This window comes from Coregonus clupeaformis, chromosome 10 (genome assembly GCF_020615455.1).
Source record: "Coregonus clupeaformis isolate EN_2021a chromosome 10, ASM2061545v1, whole genome shotgun sequence".
Taxonomy (NCBI): domain Eukaryota; kingdom Metazoa; phylum Chordata; class Actinopteri; order Salmoniformes; family Salmonidae; genus Coregonus; species Coregonus clupeaformis.
In genome coordinates, this window is record NC_059201.1 from 5,364,440 (window position 1) to 5,383,019 (window position 18,580).

At 47.2% G+C, this 18,580-nt stretch overlaps 1 protein-coding gene across 1 annotated transcript in view; it reads left to right on the forward strand.

The window, feature by feature from the left end:
• The first annotated feature begins 13,948 nt into the window (after positions 1 to 13,948).
• Positions 13,949 to 18,580, forward strand: part of LOC121574781 (cytochrome c oxidase subunit NDUFA4) — a 7,529-nt gene continuing 2,897 nt past the window's right edge. The window contains exons 1-2 of the mRNA XM_041887349.2: positions 13,949 to 14,224; positions 17,867 to 17,952. Coding sequence (XP_041743283.2) covers positions 14,180 to 14,224; positions 17,867 to 17,952 — 131 coding nt within the window. The 5' untranslated portion in view covers positions 13,949 to 14,179. The remainder of the gene's footprint in view (positions 14,225 to 17,866; positions 17,953 to 18,580) is intronic.

Sequence of the window (18,580 nt, forward strand, 5' to 3'; positions counted from 1 at the left end):
ATTAGGAGCACACTCTTAAAGGGAGTGCTCCTAATCTCAGTTTGTTATCTGTATAAAAGACACCTGTCCACAGAAGCAATCAATCAATCAGATTCCAAACTCTCCACCATGGCCAAGACCAAAGAGCTCTCCAAGGATGTCAGGGACAAGATTGTAGACCTACACAAGGCTGGAATGGGCTACAAGACCATCGCCAAGCAGATTGGTGAGAAGGTGACAACAGTTGGTGCGATTATTCGCAAATGGAAGAAACACAAAAGAACTGTCAATCTCCCTCGGCCTGGGGCTCCATGCAAGATCTCACCTCGTGGAGTTGCAATGATCATGAGAACGGTGAGGAATCAGCCCAGAACTACACAGGAGGATCTTGTCAATGATCTCAAGGCAGCTGGGACCATAGTCACCAAGAAAACAATTGGTAACACATTATGCCGTGAAGGACTGAAATCCTGCAGTGCCAGCAAGGTCCCCCTGCTCAAGAAAGCACATATACAGGGCCGTCTGAAGTTTGCCAATGAACATTTAAATGATTCAGAGGAGAACTGGGTGAAAGTGTTGTGGTCAGATGAGACCAAAATGGAGCTCTTTGGCATCAACTCAACTCGCCGTGTTTGGAGGAGGAGCAATGCTGCCTATGACCCCAAGAACACCATCCCCACCGTCAAACATGGAGGTGGAAACATTATGCTTTGCGGTTGTTTTTCTGCTAAGAGGACAGGACAACTTCACCGCATCAAAGGGACGATGGACGACGCCATGTACCGTCAAATCTTGGGTGAGAACCTCCTTCCCTCAGCCAGTGCATTGAAAATGGGTCGTGGATGGGTATTCCAGCATGACATTGACCCAAAACACATGGCCAAGGCAACAAAGGAGTGGCTCAAGAAGAAGCACATTAAGGTCCTGGAGTGGCCTAGCCAGTCTCCAGACCTTAATCCCATAGAAAATATGTGTAGGGAGCTGAAGGTTCGAGTTGCCAAACGTCAGGCTCGAAACCTTAATGACTTGGAGAAGATGTGCAAAGAGGAGTGGGACAAAATCCCTCCTGAGATGTGTGCAAACCTGGTGGCCAACTACAAGAAACGTCTGACCTCTGTGATTGCCAACAAGGGTTTTGCCACCAAGTACTAAGTCATGTTTTGCAGAGGGGTCAAATAATTATTTCCCTCATTAAAATGCAAATCAATTTATGACATTTTTGACATGCGTTTTTCTGGATTTTTTTGTGGTTATTCTGTCTCTCACTGTTCAAATGAACCTACCATTAAAATTATAGACTGATCATGTCTTTGTCAGTAGGCAAACGTACAAAATCAGCAGGGGATCAAATACTTTTTTCCCTCACTGTATGTACACCAAGACCAATTTACAGGTGTAGGATCTTAATTTGACCAGTTTTTCATAGCAGGAAAATAATCTTGCAGCAACAGGAAATGTGAATGATTGTGTGGATTATATTTAATGGACATTTTTGTAGGGGTTGATAAATGTTTAGTTAGAGCAAATCACGTCTGAAACGTTAAAGTGGTAATTGCAAACTTTAGAAGCCTTTTTAAACCTCAAATACACTACAAGGTGGCATTTCCTGCTCTGCTCTGATCAAATTAAGCTCCTATGTCTGTAGTTAGCAAGATTGCTCAATTCAACTTCACATATACCCTCAAATCTGAGAGAAAATACACCAGCTGTCATTCTCACCTGAATAGACATCTTTGACAGGTGTAAAGCCTACTACCTACTGTATTTACCAACCTTCTACTTACAGTTTGTCAGTGGCTGTGGTTTGTTTGTCAGTAGTTGTGGTTTATCAGTGGCTGTGGTTTGTCAGTGGCTGTGGTTTGTCAGTGGCTGTGGTTTCTCAGTGGTAGTGGTTTCTCAGTGGTTGTGGTTTGTGTGTTCTTACTTCCTGAAAAACACAGCAACAGATTGTGCTGAAGATTGAGCTTTAACTACCAATGCCTTCTGCTATAAAACAACCGTTCCTCACGCCTCCTGCTGCGAGGGATGTTGAATATCAATTATCCATTTTTATCTCTAACAAGCACCTCACTGTTAAGAATGGAAATTAGATTAGATGATTAAATTCATGTTTTATTTAACCTTGACTTAACCAGGTAAGTCAATGAAGGATATCTCCTTATTTATTCATAATGACACCCTGGCAAGGGGCAAGTGCATAGCAATACACAAGTATAAGTCACAAATATATAATGTCATGGTTCTGTTTAGCTCAGGTGGTAAAAGTGTGGTGCTGGAAACACTACGGTCGTGGGCAGGGGCGGTGTGTTCAATAGGGCGATATGGGCGACGCACTGCCAAACGGGAAAAGGAAGGGATTTTTTTTCTAATCAATTATATCACGGCAACAGTAGTTATCAGTGTTGTAATCTAGACGTCTGATCTGCCACAGTGCCACTAAATGTCCAATCAGGCTAAAGTCGTGCTTCAAATGGCCCCCCTTTTGGGGGCGATTTCAGTCAGGTTGAAAATCGCCCAGAAGTCTGTCATAGACTCCCATGTAAAATCTATTTTTTTCAAATATCAGAGCTTTCAATACAATCTCTATGGGTTTCTGAGGGCTTGCACTTACGCGCTTTCGTCATACGTAACATATAACCATGAACGTAACTAAGAAAAGAGCGGGTAGCAGCGTCAATCAATTCACTACTTCTATCAAAATGGCTAGGCTTCAGTGCAACTCGATTGTGTCTTTGAAAGAAGTTCCTTTTTGTCGGCGAACAAATGAAGATAAATTGGCAACGAAACAATTAGGACCTCCCAGACCAAATTTAATAATTCAACAGGTTTCTACTAAAGGGGGGAAGTCCTACACCCGAGGATTTTCCAAAAATTGGTACGAACGAAAAACCTGGCTAGCAGGCTGCGATGTAGCTAATGCAGTCTTCTGCTACCCCCTGCTTACTCTTTCACCCTGAAGGCGGCACGGCAGACAGCACCGCTTGGACAGCGACTGGTGTGTAACGGACATGCACCATCTTTCAGGAAAGATTAAGAAACATGAGCTGTCAAAGACCCACATGGATAGCTGTTTGAGATTGTCTGCTTTGGGGAGAGTGAACATTCCCACTCAACTGGATGAGGGATACAGGCTAGCTGTCCGCCGCCACAACGATGAGGTTAGTGTTGATAATCACAAGTTTACTGGAGAACTGAAACTGACAAGGCTGACAAGATAGGACCCTTTTGTCCATTGTTATTGGATAGGAACAGAACTTATAACCAGCTCCTGACCTAAATAGATCTTAGCACAACATTTTACTCAACATATCATATTCCATATTCACTATAACAAATATATTTACTACGACATTAGCAAGAACCGCCACATCCTCAGCCGGCTAATCCAGTGTGTGAAGTTTTGCGGAGTGTTTGAGTTAGCTTTGCGAGGCAAAGATGAAACTGAGGGCTCCACCAACTCTGGTAAGCCAACACTTTTGAGATCAGTCAATAAATGCTTCTGGTATTGACTTATATGCTGCCCCTGTCTTCATGTTGTTGCTGGACATATCTTTTTTAAATGTGTGTAGGTCACCTAAATCATCAGAAAAATTGCCCCCCCTGAGAATTTTTTCAGGAGCCGCCACTGGTCGTGGGTTCAATTCACACAGGGATCACATATGCATCCACTGTACTGTAAGTCACTTTAGATAAATGCATCTGCTCATGTTCATATGTCTGTAACTGTTTCAATGTAGCCCCTTGTCATTCTGCTCCGGTCCAGATCCACTGTATAGTAAAACCACCGCCACAGAAAGCAGTCAAAGCAGCATTCATTATCTGGCAGGTGGGATCATAGTCAGGGTCAACCATGTTGCTCCAGACCTGCTTAGGTTGAAATGAGTATGTCTGTATTCCCCCAGCGTAGCATGGTCGAACTCCTATCACTGAGACTGGGCGTACGTCCCAAATGGCACCCTATTCCCTATATAGTGCACTTACTTGCCCAGGGCTCTGGTCAAAAGTAGTGCACTATATAGGGAATAGGGTGCCATTTGGGACTAACATATCTCCACTCCTCTCTCCATTCTCCTGCCTTCAGCTGGAGCAGCCAGCCTCCTGGAACATTTATAGAGGTTGTGAGCGTCGGATTGTGTAATGTATGACCTCTCTGTGGCGGAAAAGTGCGTGTGTGTCATCCTCCTCCGTTCTTACAGAGACATCTCATCAGAGGCACTCTTTCTGTTAACTGAATCAGAAATGAAAAACATGTATATATGGTGGATAGAGAGTGCACTCTGATTCTTCTCTTGAACACAGAGACCAATCCTTTAGGAGAACAACTTGAAAACAGAGAGACCAATCCTTTAGGAGAACAACTTGAAAACAGAGAGACCAATCCTTTAGGAGAACAACTTGAAAACAGAGAGACCAATCCTTTAGGAGAACAACTTGAAAACAGAGAGACCAATCCTTTAGGAGAACAACTTGAAAACAGAGAGACCAATCCTTTAGGAGAACAATGCCTGATGACTGAAACTGATGTAAAGAGCAGCCAAACGTATTTACTTTCTTTCTTATTTTTCCTTATTTCTTAATGCATCTCATTTTCCCCTCGTCTTTTGTTGAACACCTCTCCTTCCCCACCGTCATCAATCTCTCTATCCTCGATTCCTCACTGCGTGTTGAAAGATAGTGGCCATTACCGTTGTCATGAGGTACAAAAACAGCATTTTCCTCCTCTCCTGCGAAATGTCAAATACAACTTATTCTTTATGTAAACTCACATTGATTTTTCTGGGCAGGGCACATCAGAATCAGAATGATGTGCTGTGTTCTAGGATCCAAACTTGCTACTACTTAGTTTCTAGAATGACTCATTCTAGAATGTTTTTTTGGCCATCCATTCTAAATGACATGGTAGTGTGGACAGTGGATGTTGACATATAGTTACATCCAAAGCCATATATTTATATATACTGTATATGGCTCTGGGTACACCATTTGAACTTATAAGCGGATGTAGAGGACATTAAAGGTCAAGTACAGTAAAAAAAAACGTGATTCAGTGGCCAGTATATTAGGTACAACGCCATTCACAGAAATGCCGTTCACAGAAATGGTTTGCTCCTACAGACAGTGAGTCACTTGGCCGTGGCTTGCTATATAAAGCAAGCAGACAGACATTGAGGCATTCAGTTACTGTTCGATTGAACGTTAGAGTGGGCAAAACGAGTGACCTAAGCGACTTTGAGCGTGGCATGATCGTCGGTGCCTGGCGCTTGTTCCAGTATCTCAGAAATGGTTGGCCTCCTGGGCTTTTCAATTACCACAGTGTTTAAGGTTTACTGAGAATGGTGCGACAAACAAAAAACATCCAGTCAGCGGCAGTCCTGTGGTGCTTGGTGACATCAACAGGCAGTAAATTAGTTAACAGACCAATAAGAAAGTGTTCCAAACCTCTCTGCCAATAACATCTAGTTTTCAGTTTTCCCTTCCCCACTCAGACCACTCCCAGACAGTTCTAGCAAAATTCTTGCTTGAGAAATTGCTATTTTCTAAGAAGCTATTTTTGTTTATTTTTCACAATTTTAATTGAAAACATTCACAGTAAGGTACTTAATTGCTACCCAGAAATGATTTGATATTGAGATAAAAACTGCAATATTGGACCTTTAACAAACGATGGCTACATCCCAAATGGCAACATATTCCCTAGATAGTGCAGATCGCTGGTAAAAATTAGTGCACTATGTAGGGAATAGGGTGCCATTCGGGACCCAGCCTGTGTCTCATTATTTTTGCATTATAGCACCATGTCACTGTGTCTATCTCTGTCCAGTTGTGTCGGGCTGTCTGGAGAGGTTCTATTTCCCCCGAGGTATGACCTTTGTGACCAGGGATGATAATAGCCATTGATTGGCCAGTAATGCAGCGATTGCAGACCTTTTAAGTTCCTTAACACCAGTAATGTAATTAACTTCCAAAATGCAACGCTCGACAAAACCACGCAATTATCTACCTTTCCTTCTGACAAGTACTGTGAGCCGTACCACAGGTGATGCGCACGCACGCACGCACGCACGCACGCACGCACACGCTCACACGCACCTTTTCCCTGTTGGGATGTTAACATCAGACCCTAAAATCACATCATCAGGCCGCATCACATTATTCACTGTGTATGTTTCCATTACCAAGTCAGTGTCCGTCCTGAGATTGAAAAGTTCGGGGTTCGATCCCCGGTCGAGACATACCAAATACTCCCCAAAAATGTTTTACCTGATGCTTCTCTCACTCAGCATTAAGGAGAAGGATTTGGGGTAAGGCCTTGTGCCAGACTGCCGTCCTGTCCAGGGGGTGTACTTCTACAGTACATCAAGCTGCACAATGCTAAAGAAACAGGAGATAGGCTCCTGGGCTGTTCTGGCTCTGACAAGCCTTATTAACTTACTTATATTCCCAGTACACCACTTTCTAGAATATGATTCACTACCCATCTTGTAAAAATACAATGAATGTCACCCTCTCTCACAGCTTATGCCCAAGCAAGAATAATAAGCATGACTTTAGATTCACCACATACGATACAAGATGAGTGTATTTGTTTTGTTTTCTATATCTGCATTGGCACTAGTGTGGGTACACTGTGACCTAGAAGGGATATGTTTGAGTAATGTGAGAGTTCAGTGACCAGCCGGAGGAAGACGACATGACAGCACCCTCCTCATGGGATAGGTACCCAGTGTAAAGCCAATTAGTACACAGCTGGAGCCACTAATTGCTTTGTGTCTTCCTCTATATAGGTGTGCCAGGAGAGGAGCTGAGGGGAGAATTGGGAGTAGAGACGTATTCATGTGAGGACGTCGGATTGCCTACCTCAGAGAAAGCGTCTTTGACTGGGGCCCCTTGTCTCTCTGTTAACCAAGGCAGGCTATAGGTAGAGAGAAGCGTTCCCCCTGTAACTATAATGTGTAGAAGATCGTCTAAAGACAGGAGGAGCCATTTGTTGTTTTGCTTTCCCTTTTTGGCCACTGCCTTTTGGTCAACGGCTTAGTTTATGTTTATTTGTTTTGTTACGCTTGTGTCTCAGCGTTGGACATTACCCTGTACTGGAGTTATTTTGTCGGGCGAAAGAAGACCCGTTTGGTAAACAATACAAGAAAAGAAAAGGAACCACCACCACTGCCTCTGGTCTGTTCATTTTATGCCTCCCGCCTGTGTTAGGGTGTTTCGGACAAGCTGATCCGTTCACAACTGGTGGAGAATGCGGGCACTTTGAGGCAAGACCACAACCTTTCTGGTTGCTGTGATTTGTTTTCTTTTTTTCGGAAGCCCACTACACCTGCTGATAGGCATGAGCGAAGAATTGCTACGTCAGCTAACAGCCATCGCCCAACAGGAGACCTTAGACCTTCTCAGGTCTGAAATAGCAGACCGCCTGTCTCTCAGGATGCACAACGTCAACACGCTGATCCCACGTCTGACGGAGGACGACGATGTGGAGGCCTATCTTCTGGCCTTCGAACAGACAGCGCAGAAAGAGAGATGGCATCAGGACGACTGGGCGGGCCTCCTAGCTCCCCTGCTCACAGGCAAAGCCCAGGCGGCGTACTATGACATTGAGGAAGGAGCTGCCACGGATTACGCACGTCTGAAGGCGGAGATTCAGTACCGCTATCAGCTGAACCCCAGAGACTGGGCCCAAAGGTTTCATGACTGGAAGTATGCCAAAGAGGAGTCACAGAGGGGCCAGCTCTACCAACTTAACCGTCTGGTAAGGGGGTGGCTATGCCCCACAAGAACCATGGCCGAAATGTTAGAAACCCTGGTCATAGACAAGTGTTTGAGGGAATTACCCGTCACCATGCAGAGGATAGTCAGTCAGGCAAATCCAGTCACAGTTGACCACCTAGTCCAGTGCATTGAGTTATACGTGTCTACTAAAAGCCTTGCTGCTGTTAGCAGGGGCAAGAAGACCACTCCAGTGGTAAGCCCCATGGCTAGCAGGAGGGTCGACAGGGACAGCACCCAGCCCCATAGTCAAGACTTTCAGTAAGGCCACGCCTCAGGGCCCTGTACAGTGTGTGTAGTGCAACACATATGGTCATATGGCTACACTGCCCACTGAATCATCAGCCACCCCCCGTGACCAGGGGGAATGTCCCTCGCCACAGGTATGTTGGCAGGTGGAGCAGGCCCCAGCTCAGAGCGTGCCAGTGCGCACAAGAGGGACGGACTGGGAGGCCTTCCTAGATTCTGGAAGCATGGTGTCTCTGGTACGGGAAGAGGTCCTGGCCAACGCGCCCCATCTCGAGGCGGAAACCGCTGTACCCTGCATACACGGGGACACCAAACGCTACCCCACAGCCCGAGTCAGCTTCCATTGCCCTGCCGGGAAGACCACCCTGATCGTCGGGGTTGTTCCCCAAATGAAGGTATCGGTGCTACTGGGGAGGGACTGCCCCCTATTCGAGCTTCTGTGGAGGAAGGCGGGGCGAGGGAGTGGCCCCGGTAGTGCTAGTAGACGGAACAACTCTAATCGCCAAGCACTCAGAGGCCACCGGGAGACACACTCGACGGCGCACACCGCAGGGGAAGGGACGGGATGAAGCTAACGAGGCGTGGCAGGGCAACAGGGATTCCTTGTCAGACCTGCGGGGGGAAGAAGACTCCCCCAATGACTGTCTGAGGCACTTGTTCCAGGAGACCACAGAGGAAAATACCTGGAGGGGGTTCGAGAGCGACCCGGCGGGAGCCGGATCTAACCAGATCCCCGTCCTGAGTCAAGTCGACGGGGTTTGACACAGAGTCATCCGACCCTGACCAGCAGCGCCCCCTCCCTCGCCCCAACACACACAACTTTACCCTGTCGGAAGAGCTAATGGGCCAATTCGGAACCGCCCAACACCGGGACCCCGACCTTTGCCAGGCGATGTTGAAGGTGAAGGGGATAGATGGGAGGAGTATAGGCTCGGAAGGTGAGTTAACCACTCCTTTTTACATCATCAAGCGGGGTCTCTTGTACTGGGTGGCCAAATGTAGAGGGGTAGAACAGGAACTGCTAATGGTGCCCCGTTCATACAGAGATGTGGTGTTACACATGGCCCATACACATGTACTAGGGGGCCACCTTGCCAGGGAGAAGACCACCGAACGGTTGCTGGGGTGTTTCTATTGGCAGAGGATTACCCAAGATGTCGCTAAGTATTGCAAATCTTGTGACACCTGCCAAAAACACTGCTCCCAAGCGAACATACCGTAACCCTCTTATCCCTCTCCCAATTATAGAGACCCCGTTTGAGCGCATAGCCATGGACCTGGTGGGACCAGAGGCTAATGGCAACCAAAGCCATAGCAAAGGAACTGTATCTCACATTCTCCCGAGTGGGCCTCCCGGCCACCATCCTGACCGACCAGGGCACGCCGTTCATGTCCAGACTGATGAAGGACCTGTGTCAGTTATACCGGGTCCAACAAATAAGGACCAGTGTGTACCACCCCAGATGGACGGGCTGTGTGAACGGCTGAATAAAACCATCAAAAGCATGCTACGCCGGGTGGTGGACCGGGACGGGAAGAATTGGGATATGTTGTTGTCCCACCTCATGTTCGCGCTCCGGGAGGTCCCCCAGGCGTCCACTGGCTTCTCGCCTTTCGAGCTGCTTTATGGGCAGCCCTGTCGTGGCATCCTTGACTTGGCCAAGGAGGCCTGGGAGAACAAACCCTGCCAGCACCGTTCCCTCATCAAACACGCCACATTCATGAAGGACCAAATGGTAGCGATATGGCCGGTAGTGAGGGAACACATGGCCAAAGCACAGGAAACCCAAGCCCGGGCGTACAATAGAATGGTCCAGCCGCGACAGTTCCGCCCAGGAGATAAGGTACTCCTCCTCATTCCCATGCCGGAACATATGTGGTGACAGAGCAAGTCTCCCCGGTCAACTACAGGGTGAGTCAGCACGGACGACGGCGCCCTCAGCAGATATACCACATCAACCTGTTGAAAGCCTATGTGGAACGAGAGGCACAGGTGCTGATGGGACTTAAGGCAGACGGAGAGGAACGGCCGCCAGAAAAGGTGCCTTTTGGCACCGCTCTTACGGCTCAGCAGACGCGAGACCTTGAAAAGGTTGTCCACCAGAACCAACAGGTCTTCTCCCCCCTTCCGGGGAAGAACTCCTTGCTCTGCCATCGCATAGCCACTGAGCCAAGGAAGAAGGTCCATCTCCGACCCTACAGGGTACCAGAGGCACGCCGGGAGATGGTACAGAAAGAGGGGAGGGAGATGTTGAAGATGGGGGTCATCGAGCCGTCCACCAGCGAATGGTCTAGCCCTATCGTGCTGGTGCCGAAACCCGATGGGTCTGTTTGCTTCTGCAACGATTTCAGAGCCCTCAATGCCATCTCCAGGTTCGACGCCTACCCCTCACAAAGGGGTACTGGCAGGTGCCTCTGGCCCCCCGAAGACCGCCACAAAACCGCCTTTGCCACCCTGGATGGGCTATTTCAGTACGTTCGCCTCCCCTTCGGCTTGCACGGAGCAGCCGCCACCTTCCAGAGGCTTATGAACACACTGTTAAGTCCTCACCAGGCCTTCGCCGCCGCCTATATTGATGATGTGGTAATAAACAGTGAGGACTGGTAGGACCACCTCCGCCAGCTGCGCTCTGTGCTGGCCAGCCTGGAGGCGGCCGGCCTGAACGCCAACCGAAAGCAGTGCCACCTGGGACTGAACGAGGCTGAATACCTTGGCAACACCATTGGCAGCAGTCTGATCAAACCACAGGTGGAGAAGACCCTGGCCATCCGGGAGTGGCCGCGGCCCAGGGACAAGAAGGGGGTCCGCTTGTTCCTGGGCCTAACGGGTTACTACAGGTGGTTCATCCCAAGCTACGCTGCCATCGCCACCCCACTGACCAGCATGACAAAGAAGAGGAACCCGGTGAGGGTGGTGTGGACATCTGAAGCCGAGGGAGCGTTCCTCCACCTCAAAGACACGCTGTGCTCGGAGTCGGTGTTGAGAGCCCCAGATTTCCAGCAGCCCTTAACTGTCCACACCGACGCCTCCAGCACCAGCTTGGAGGCTGGTCTGTCCCAAGGGGACGGGGCGGAGGAACGTCCCGTCCTATATATAAGCCGCAAACTGTCCGACAGGGAGCGGAAGTACGCGACGATAGAGAGGGAGGCACTGGCAATAAAGTGGGCCCTGGAATACCTGAGGTACTATCTCCTGGGGAGGTGATTCCGGCTGGTCACGGATCATGCACCCCTCCAGTGGATGGCGGGTAAGCGAGACACGAACAGCTGAAGATGGTTCCTGTTGCACTAACCCTTAAATTTCCATTGTGGTTCACCGATAGGGGAGAGCACACGGCAATGCAGACGCGCCATCCCGTCGAGACCCGGAAGCCTCGTCTGGCGCACACCCCTCTGGATCGATCTTGGGAGGTAAGGCATGTGAGAGTTCAGTGACCAGCCGCAGGAAGACGACATGACAGCACCCTCCTCATGGGATAGGTACCCAGTGTAAAGCCAATTAGTACACAGCTGGGGCCACTAATTGCTTTGTGTCTTCCTCTATATAGGTGTGCCAGGAGAGGAGCTGAGGGGAGAATTGGGAGTAGAGACGTATTCATGTGAGGACGTCGGATTGCCTACCTCAGAGAAAGCTTCTTTGACTGGGGCACCTTGTCTCTCTGTTAACCAAGGCAGGCTATAGGTAGAGAGAAGCGTTCCCCCTGTAACTATAATGTGTAGAAGATCGTCTAAAGACAGGAGGAGCCATTTGTTGTTTTGCTTTCCCTTTTTGGCCACGGCCTTTTGGTCAACGGCTTAGTTTATGTTTATTTGTTTTGTTACGTCTCAGCGTTGGACATTACCCTGTACTGGAGTTATTTTGTCGGGCGAAAGAAGACCCGTTTCAAATCAAATCAAATGTTGTTTTTTTTATTGAGGGTGTAGTGAAATGCTTGTGCTTCTAGCTCCAACAGTGCAGTAATATCTAACAAGTTATATCTAACAATTTCACAACATATACCCAATACACACAAATCTAAGTAAGGAATGAATTAAGAATATATACATATATGGACGAGCGATGTTAGCGCGGCATGGACTAAGATACAGTAGAATAGTATAGAATACAGTATATACATATGAGATGAGTAATGCAGATATGTAAACATTATTAAAGTGACTAAGATACCGTAGAATAGTGTAGAATACAGTATATACTGTACATATGAGATGAGTATGCAAGATATGTAAACATTATTAAAGTGGCCAGTGATGTCTATAGGCAGCAGCCTCTAATGTGCTAGTGATGGCTGTTTAACAGTCTGATGGCCTTGAGATAGAAGCTGTTTTTCAGTCTCTTGGTCCCAGCTTTGATGCACCTGTACTGACCTCACCTTCTGGATGATAGCGGGGTGAACAGGCAGTGGCTCGGGTGGTTGATGTCTTTGATTATCTTTTTGGCCTTCCTGTGACATCGGGTGCTGTAGGTGTCCTGGAAGGCAGGTAGTTTGCCCCCGGTAATGCGTTGTGCAGACCGCACCACCCTCTGGAGAGCCTTTCGGTTGCAGGCGGTGCAGTTGCCATACCAGGCGGTGATACAGCCCGACAGGACGCTCTCAATTGTGCATCTGTAAAAGTTTGTGAGGGTTTTAGGTGCCAAGCCTAATTTCTTTAGCCTCCTGAGGTTGAAGAGGCTCTGTTGCGCCTTCTTCACCACACTGTCTGTGTGGGTGGTCCATTTTAGTTTGTCAGTGATGTGTACACCAAGGAACTTGAAGCTTTCCATCTTCTCCACTGCGGTCCTGTCGATGTGGATAGGGGGGTGCAACCTCTGCTGTTTCCTGAAGTCCACCATCATCTCCTTTGTTTCTTTGACGTTAAGTGAGAGGTTATTTTCCTGACAGCACACTCTGAGAGCCCTCACCTCCTCCCTGTAGGCTGTCTTGTCGTTGTTGGTAATCAAGCCTACTACTGTTGTGTCGTCTGCAAACTTGATGATTGAGTTGGAGGCGTGCTTGGCCACGCAGTCATGGGTGAACAGGGAGTACAGGAGTGGGCTGAGCATGCACCCTTGTTTGGCCCCAGTGTTGAGGATCAGCGAAGTGGAGATGTTGTTTCCTACCTTCACCACCTGGGGCGGCCCGTCAGGAAGTCCAGGACCCAGTTGCACAGGGGCGGGGTTCAGACCCAGGGCCTCGAGTTTGATGATGAGCTTGGAGGGTATTATGGTGTTGAATGATGAGCTATAGTCAATGAACAGCATTCTTACATAGGTATTCCTCTTGTCCAGATGGGTTAGGGCAGTGTGCAGAGTGATGGCGATTGCATCGTCTGTGGATCTATTGGGGCGGTAAGCAAATTGAAGTGGGTCTATGGTGACAGGTAAGGTAGAGGTGATATGATCCTTGACTAGTCTCTCAAAGCACTTCATGATGACAGAGGTGAGTGCTACGGGGCGATAGTCGTTTAGTTTGGTAAACAATACAAGAAAAGCCTGGTCTGTTCATGTTATGCCTCCCGTCTGTGTTAGGGTGTTTCTGAGAAGCTGATCCGTTCACAGTAAGTTCATATAAACTCTACAACCCTATAACAGATCAGCTTAGATGAAATCGTACAGCGAGTGGCCTGTATTATCCTCTGGCCTGGATTCAAATAGTACTTGAAATAACATAGCTGTGCTTGACTCAGCTTGCCTATTGCAATGGAACCAATAGAAAGTCACAAAAAAGCAAACCCCGCCCATCTGGCACGCCAGGCAGGTCAAAGCCAACGCTCAAAGTATTTTAAAGATTTTTTTTAAACTTTTGGAACCCAGGTCTGGTTGGCCCTTCCAGAGCAGACGTGATTATAGGGATTTAGCTAACCTTCTCTCCCTCCCCCTCCCTCACCCATCTTACCCTACCTCACCCTCCCTTCGCCCTCACTCACCCCTCCCCTCCCGCCCGTTCCTCTGACCCCCTTCTGCCTCTAGGGAGCAGGGAGGGCTTACAACAGGTCCTTGCTCTCTCTGCACTGTCGCACTTTCTGAACAAAACACAACTCTGCTACACATACTGTTTATCTACACAGAGAGCTGCTTTCACATGGACACAAAAGCATTAGAGACTTCTTAGAAAATATAATTAGTTTGTATTGACATTTTCTGGACTTTTGTTTATTTTTATTTTAGTGTGTAGGTGTTCTGGGATCTGGGATAATCATGCCGATAAGGACAATGATTGCGCATGCTAAGAAACATCCAGGGGTAAGTTGATTTGACCCCTCTGAATCTGGTTCAATCTGTCACACATTTATAATCGGGTGGAAATGGGGTGGATACCCCCGTTGAGGGAAATCCTTTTGTAATGACATTTTGAATTAGATTGGGGGGTTCCCACAGTGACTCTTCCATTTCCATCCCTGCTAATAATGATAACTAGTTTCAATGTTCTGGTTCTTGACCGTATGTTTTCACTGTGAGCCATGTGTTTACAAGAAGAATAAACAAAGAAGGCTCTGGGTTAGCGTTAACCTTGTTTTGTGTGTTGTATACTGCTCTTTCATTACATAGAAATGCCACGAAACAAGTCTGATGTTTAATTGAACTTGTCTGAAATCACAGCCCATAAATATTGGAAAAGGAAATAAAGTAATCCAGACATTGCTAATGGTTTCATAATCATAGAGAATGTCAAAGTAGGGCAGAACTGCTCTCTCTCTCTCTCTCTCTCTCTCTCTCTCTCTCTCTCTCTCTCTCTCTCTCTCTCTCTCTCTCTCTCTCTCTCTCTCTCTCTCTCTCTCTCTCTCTCTCTCTCTCTCTCTCTCTCTCTCTCTCTCTCTCTCTCTCTCTCTCTCTCTCTCTCACTCTCTCTCAGTGTAAAGTAACTAACTATAAGTACTGTTGTTAGTGTAATTGAGTAGCTTTCCCGAGTACTTGTACTTTTTCTGAGTATTTTTCAAAGTCAGTAATTTTACTTCTACTTATGTAAAATGTCATGAAAGTAACAGTATTTCTACTTGAGTAGGATGTTTCAGTGAGTGAAAAGGGGAGTTTGTGAGTGAGAGACATAGTGAGTCACTGCTGCAAAACCACAGCTATCTAAGTTCTGCAAGAACACATCAGCACCGAGAGAGAGAGAGAGCGGACAGCTCCCTGGCCCTGTGAATAGCTTAGACATTCATCCTTCCTTGTTCCTGGAGGCAGTGGCATGTCCAGAACATTTTGAATGGGGTGGCCAAGGTGGGGCACAGACCCAGTTCAGGAAGGCCATAAATCAATTCCAAAACGTGTTACAGTGTTAGCATTCAAGGTCAGGATGTTATATAAGGGTGTTAGCATACAGCAGTAAATTCACTTGAAAGTGCCATCCAGAGTGGGAATTATACTGTGATATCCGGAGCGGTCTCTTTTTTTTTTTTTTTACGGGACCTCCTATGCAAGACATTTTTTTATCGGCTTCATAGTAAAAATGTTAACAATAATAAAGCTTAAAAACGTATAATATGATTTCTCATTCGTTTCATAACTTTCCTTCAATTTGCATGAGGCTGAATCTATTTCACCAGAGAAAGCATCGAGAGTGAAGCAAACAGCGCCCCTCTGTCTTAGCATCTGTAGTCCATGCATCTGCATCTGTTGCTGTCCGGCCCAAAATAATATGACATGTCATACTCTTTTTGACCAGACAACATCAGATACATGGGCTACATATACTAAGACAGAGGGGCGCTGTTTCGCTCGCACGGATGCTTTCTCCGTTGAGATTGATGAGTCTTGCTGTCCCTGCATCTTGGTCAAAATTATCAATATATTCAGAGACAACCTATCAGATATCAGAATTTCTGGGGGGGCCACTAGGTTGGCCAATCAGATTTCAGGATGGGTCATGGCCACCCTGGGCCACTCCCCTGGATACGCCACTGCCTGGTGGTACAGATCTATAGATAAGTGAACAGGTGTAAGCAAGGTTACCACCCTATTACTTTCACCACTCTAACCAATTCAGATCTTTGATTACTTCAAGGAAGATAGAAAGGAAGGATGAATTTCTGAAGTATTCAAACAGGGCCCCGAACCCACTACTATTCCCCTATCTGTCTGCACAAAAAAGGTGCTATCTAGAACATTAAAGGGTTCTTCGGCTGTCCCTATAGGAAAACCCTTTGAAGAACCCTTTTTGGTTCCAGGAAGAACCCTTTTGGTTCCAGGTTAAACTCTTTTAGGTTCCATGTAGAACCTTTTCCAGAGGGTTCTAGATGGAAACCAAAAGGGTTCTACCTGTAACCAAAAAGGGTTCTCCTATGGAACCTTTCATTCTAAGAGTGTGTATCCCACCCAGAAAACATGCGTGCCTAGACTGTCAATATCCTGAAACACTGTCAGAGGACGGATTACATTTAAATAGTCCACTTGTTGTGGTCAACTAGTCCCCTAGTCTATCCAAAGGGCTTAGAGTCAGATTTAGCGCAGCACTGTTGACTGAATAGGCACCTGATATTGCCACTTATTGACCTCAGAAAGCTGTGCAACAAGTTCACAGCGTTGATCACACGTTTATTTTTAGGCTATCATGATCAATATATTTGTTTTTAAGCCTATTGACTATTCATTTAGGCCATCTGAAATGTGGATTTAGCGAGAATTATTTACAGAAAAACAACACAAACTCACAACAATGCCTAGTTAATGGTATCTGATATATAGATAATAGCGAATGGAATGGAAAAAAACCCAGAGGCCTAAACAGCTGTCTGAATAGGCCCACACATTATTTGGTCATCCAATTGATTACTTAATGGGTGGGTTATACTGTAGTAGGGAAGGGGTTCCCAAACTTTTTCACTCAGGCCCCCCCTTCCAGCATTGGGAAACATCCTACGCTTGGTGCTGCCACAAGCAGCCTGCTATGTTATGACACACAGCAGAAGGAAGAAATATAAAATCTGGACGTCTAACTCAAATAACTCATTTAGATCATATTATAATAACGAGAGGATTGAATCAGCCTCTTTTTCTCCCTCTCTTAGTGGTTGAAATTGATATTTTCTATTTTCATTCCTGTCGTCATCACCCTGCTGTCCCAGAAGTCTGCAGTGTCGTATTCTCTCTTATCCTGTCACTCAGACTGACAGGCAAGGTGCGGAGAGAAGCCGTGTGTGTGTGTGTGTGTGTGTGTGTGTGTGTGAGAAAGAAAGAGGCTGGCACGGCACAGGGAACCATGCAGCGAGCGAACTAGCGAGGGATCCATTTCTCTCTTACCCTGCCAGTGTCCTTGCCGGCTCAACCCGACAGCCTCAGCCCCTCACACGGCCATCTGACTCATTCATATGGAGGAGGACAGAGACAGGAGGGGAATAACAACCGCAGGAAGTGTGTGTGTGTGTACCATATTTCCCTTCCCATATATATGCGACAGGCAGCCCAATAACACACACACGAATGTGCACGTTCACATGCATTAACACACACACACACACACGGCTCTAATACCAATGTACACTTTCTTCCTCTCCCCCTTCCTTCCTCTCCCCCTTCCTTCCTTCCTCCTCTCCCCCTTCCTTCATTCTTTCCTCTCCCACTTCCTTCCTCTCCCCCTCCCTTCCTCCTCTCCCCTTCCTTCCTTCCTTCCTTCCTCTCCCCCTTCCTTCCTTCCTTCCTCTCCCCCTTCCTTCCTTCCTTCCTCTCCCCCTTCCTTCCTTCCTTCCTCTCCCACGTCCTTCCTCTCCCACTTCCTTCCTTCCTTCCTCCTCCTTCCCCTTCCTTCCTTCCTCCTCCTTCCCCTTCCTTCCTTCCTTCCTTCCTTCCTTCCTTCCTTCCTTCCTTCCTCCTCCTTCCTTCCTTCCTCTCCCCCTTCCTTCTCCTTCCTCTTCCTTCCTTCCTCTCCCCCTTTCTTCTCCTTCCCCTCAGCTCATCCCTCAGTTCTTCTTCTTGGTAGTGGGCATGACTGGGGCTTCCTGCTATCTGATTCGTCTGGCCAAGGGACCCCATGTCAGGTAGGACCTACACTACCACCTTCACATTGTTTAGATGTCACTTTCTGTCTGTATTTTATTAGTCTGTGATTACTAAAATGTTACCTGTGAATTGACAAAAACACTTGTTGGTTTTGCTTGAGTGAGAAAGTAGACTGTAGCATAACATCATCGTTGCATTGAGATCAACACTGTGGGCATTCCTATTTTGATACACTCTCTGGACACTGTACCTTTGTTCTGTTAAACTTTGTCATTAATAGGACACATGATAGAGAGCAGGGACGTGCTGGTCCAGCCATCATAGACTCTACAGAGGGTATTTGTTTGAGTTTGACTGTGCAGAACAGTGACAACCAGACTTTGTTACTGAATGAATAGAGGAAGTCTGCCAATAACAGTCTGTCTTAACCCATAGAGAATGATAGAGGCCTCTAGTGGCCAAAGGGGAGTATTACCATCTGATTACTCTCTCTCTCTCTGTCTCTCTCTCTCTCCTCTCTTTTCTCCTCTCTCTCGCTGTGTCTCTCTCTCTCACTCTCTCTTCTTGTCTATCTCTCTCTTCTCTCTCTCCTCTCTCTCCGCTCTCTCTCACTCTCTTTCTCTCTCTTCTCTCTCTCCTCTTCTTCTCTCTTCTCTCTCACTCTCA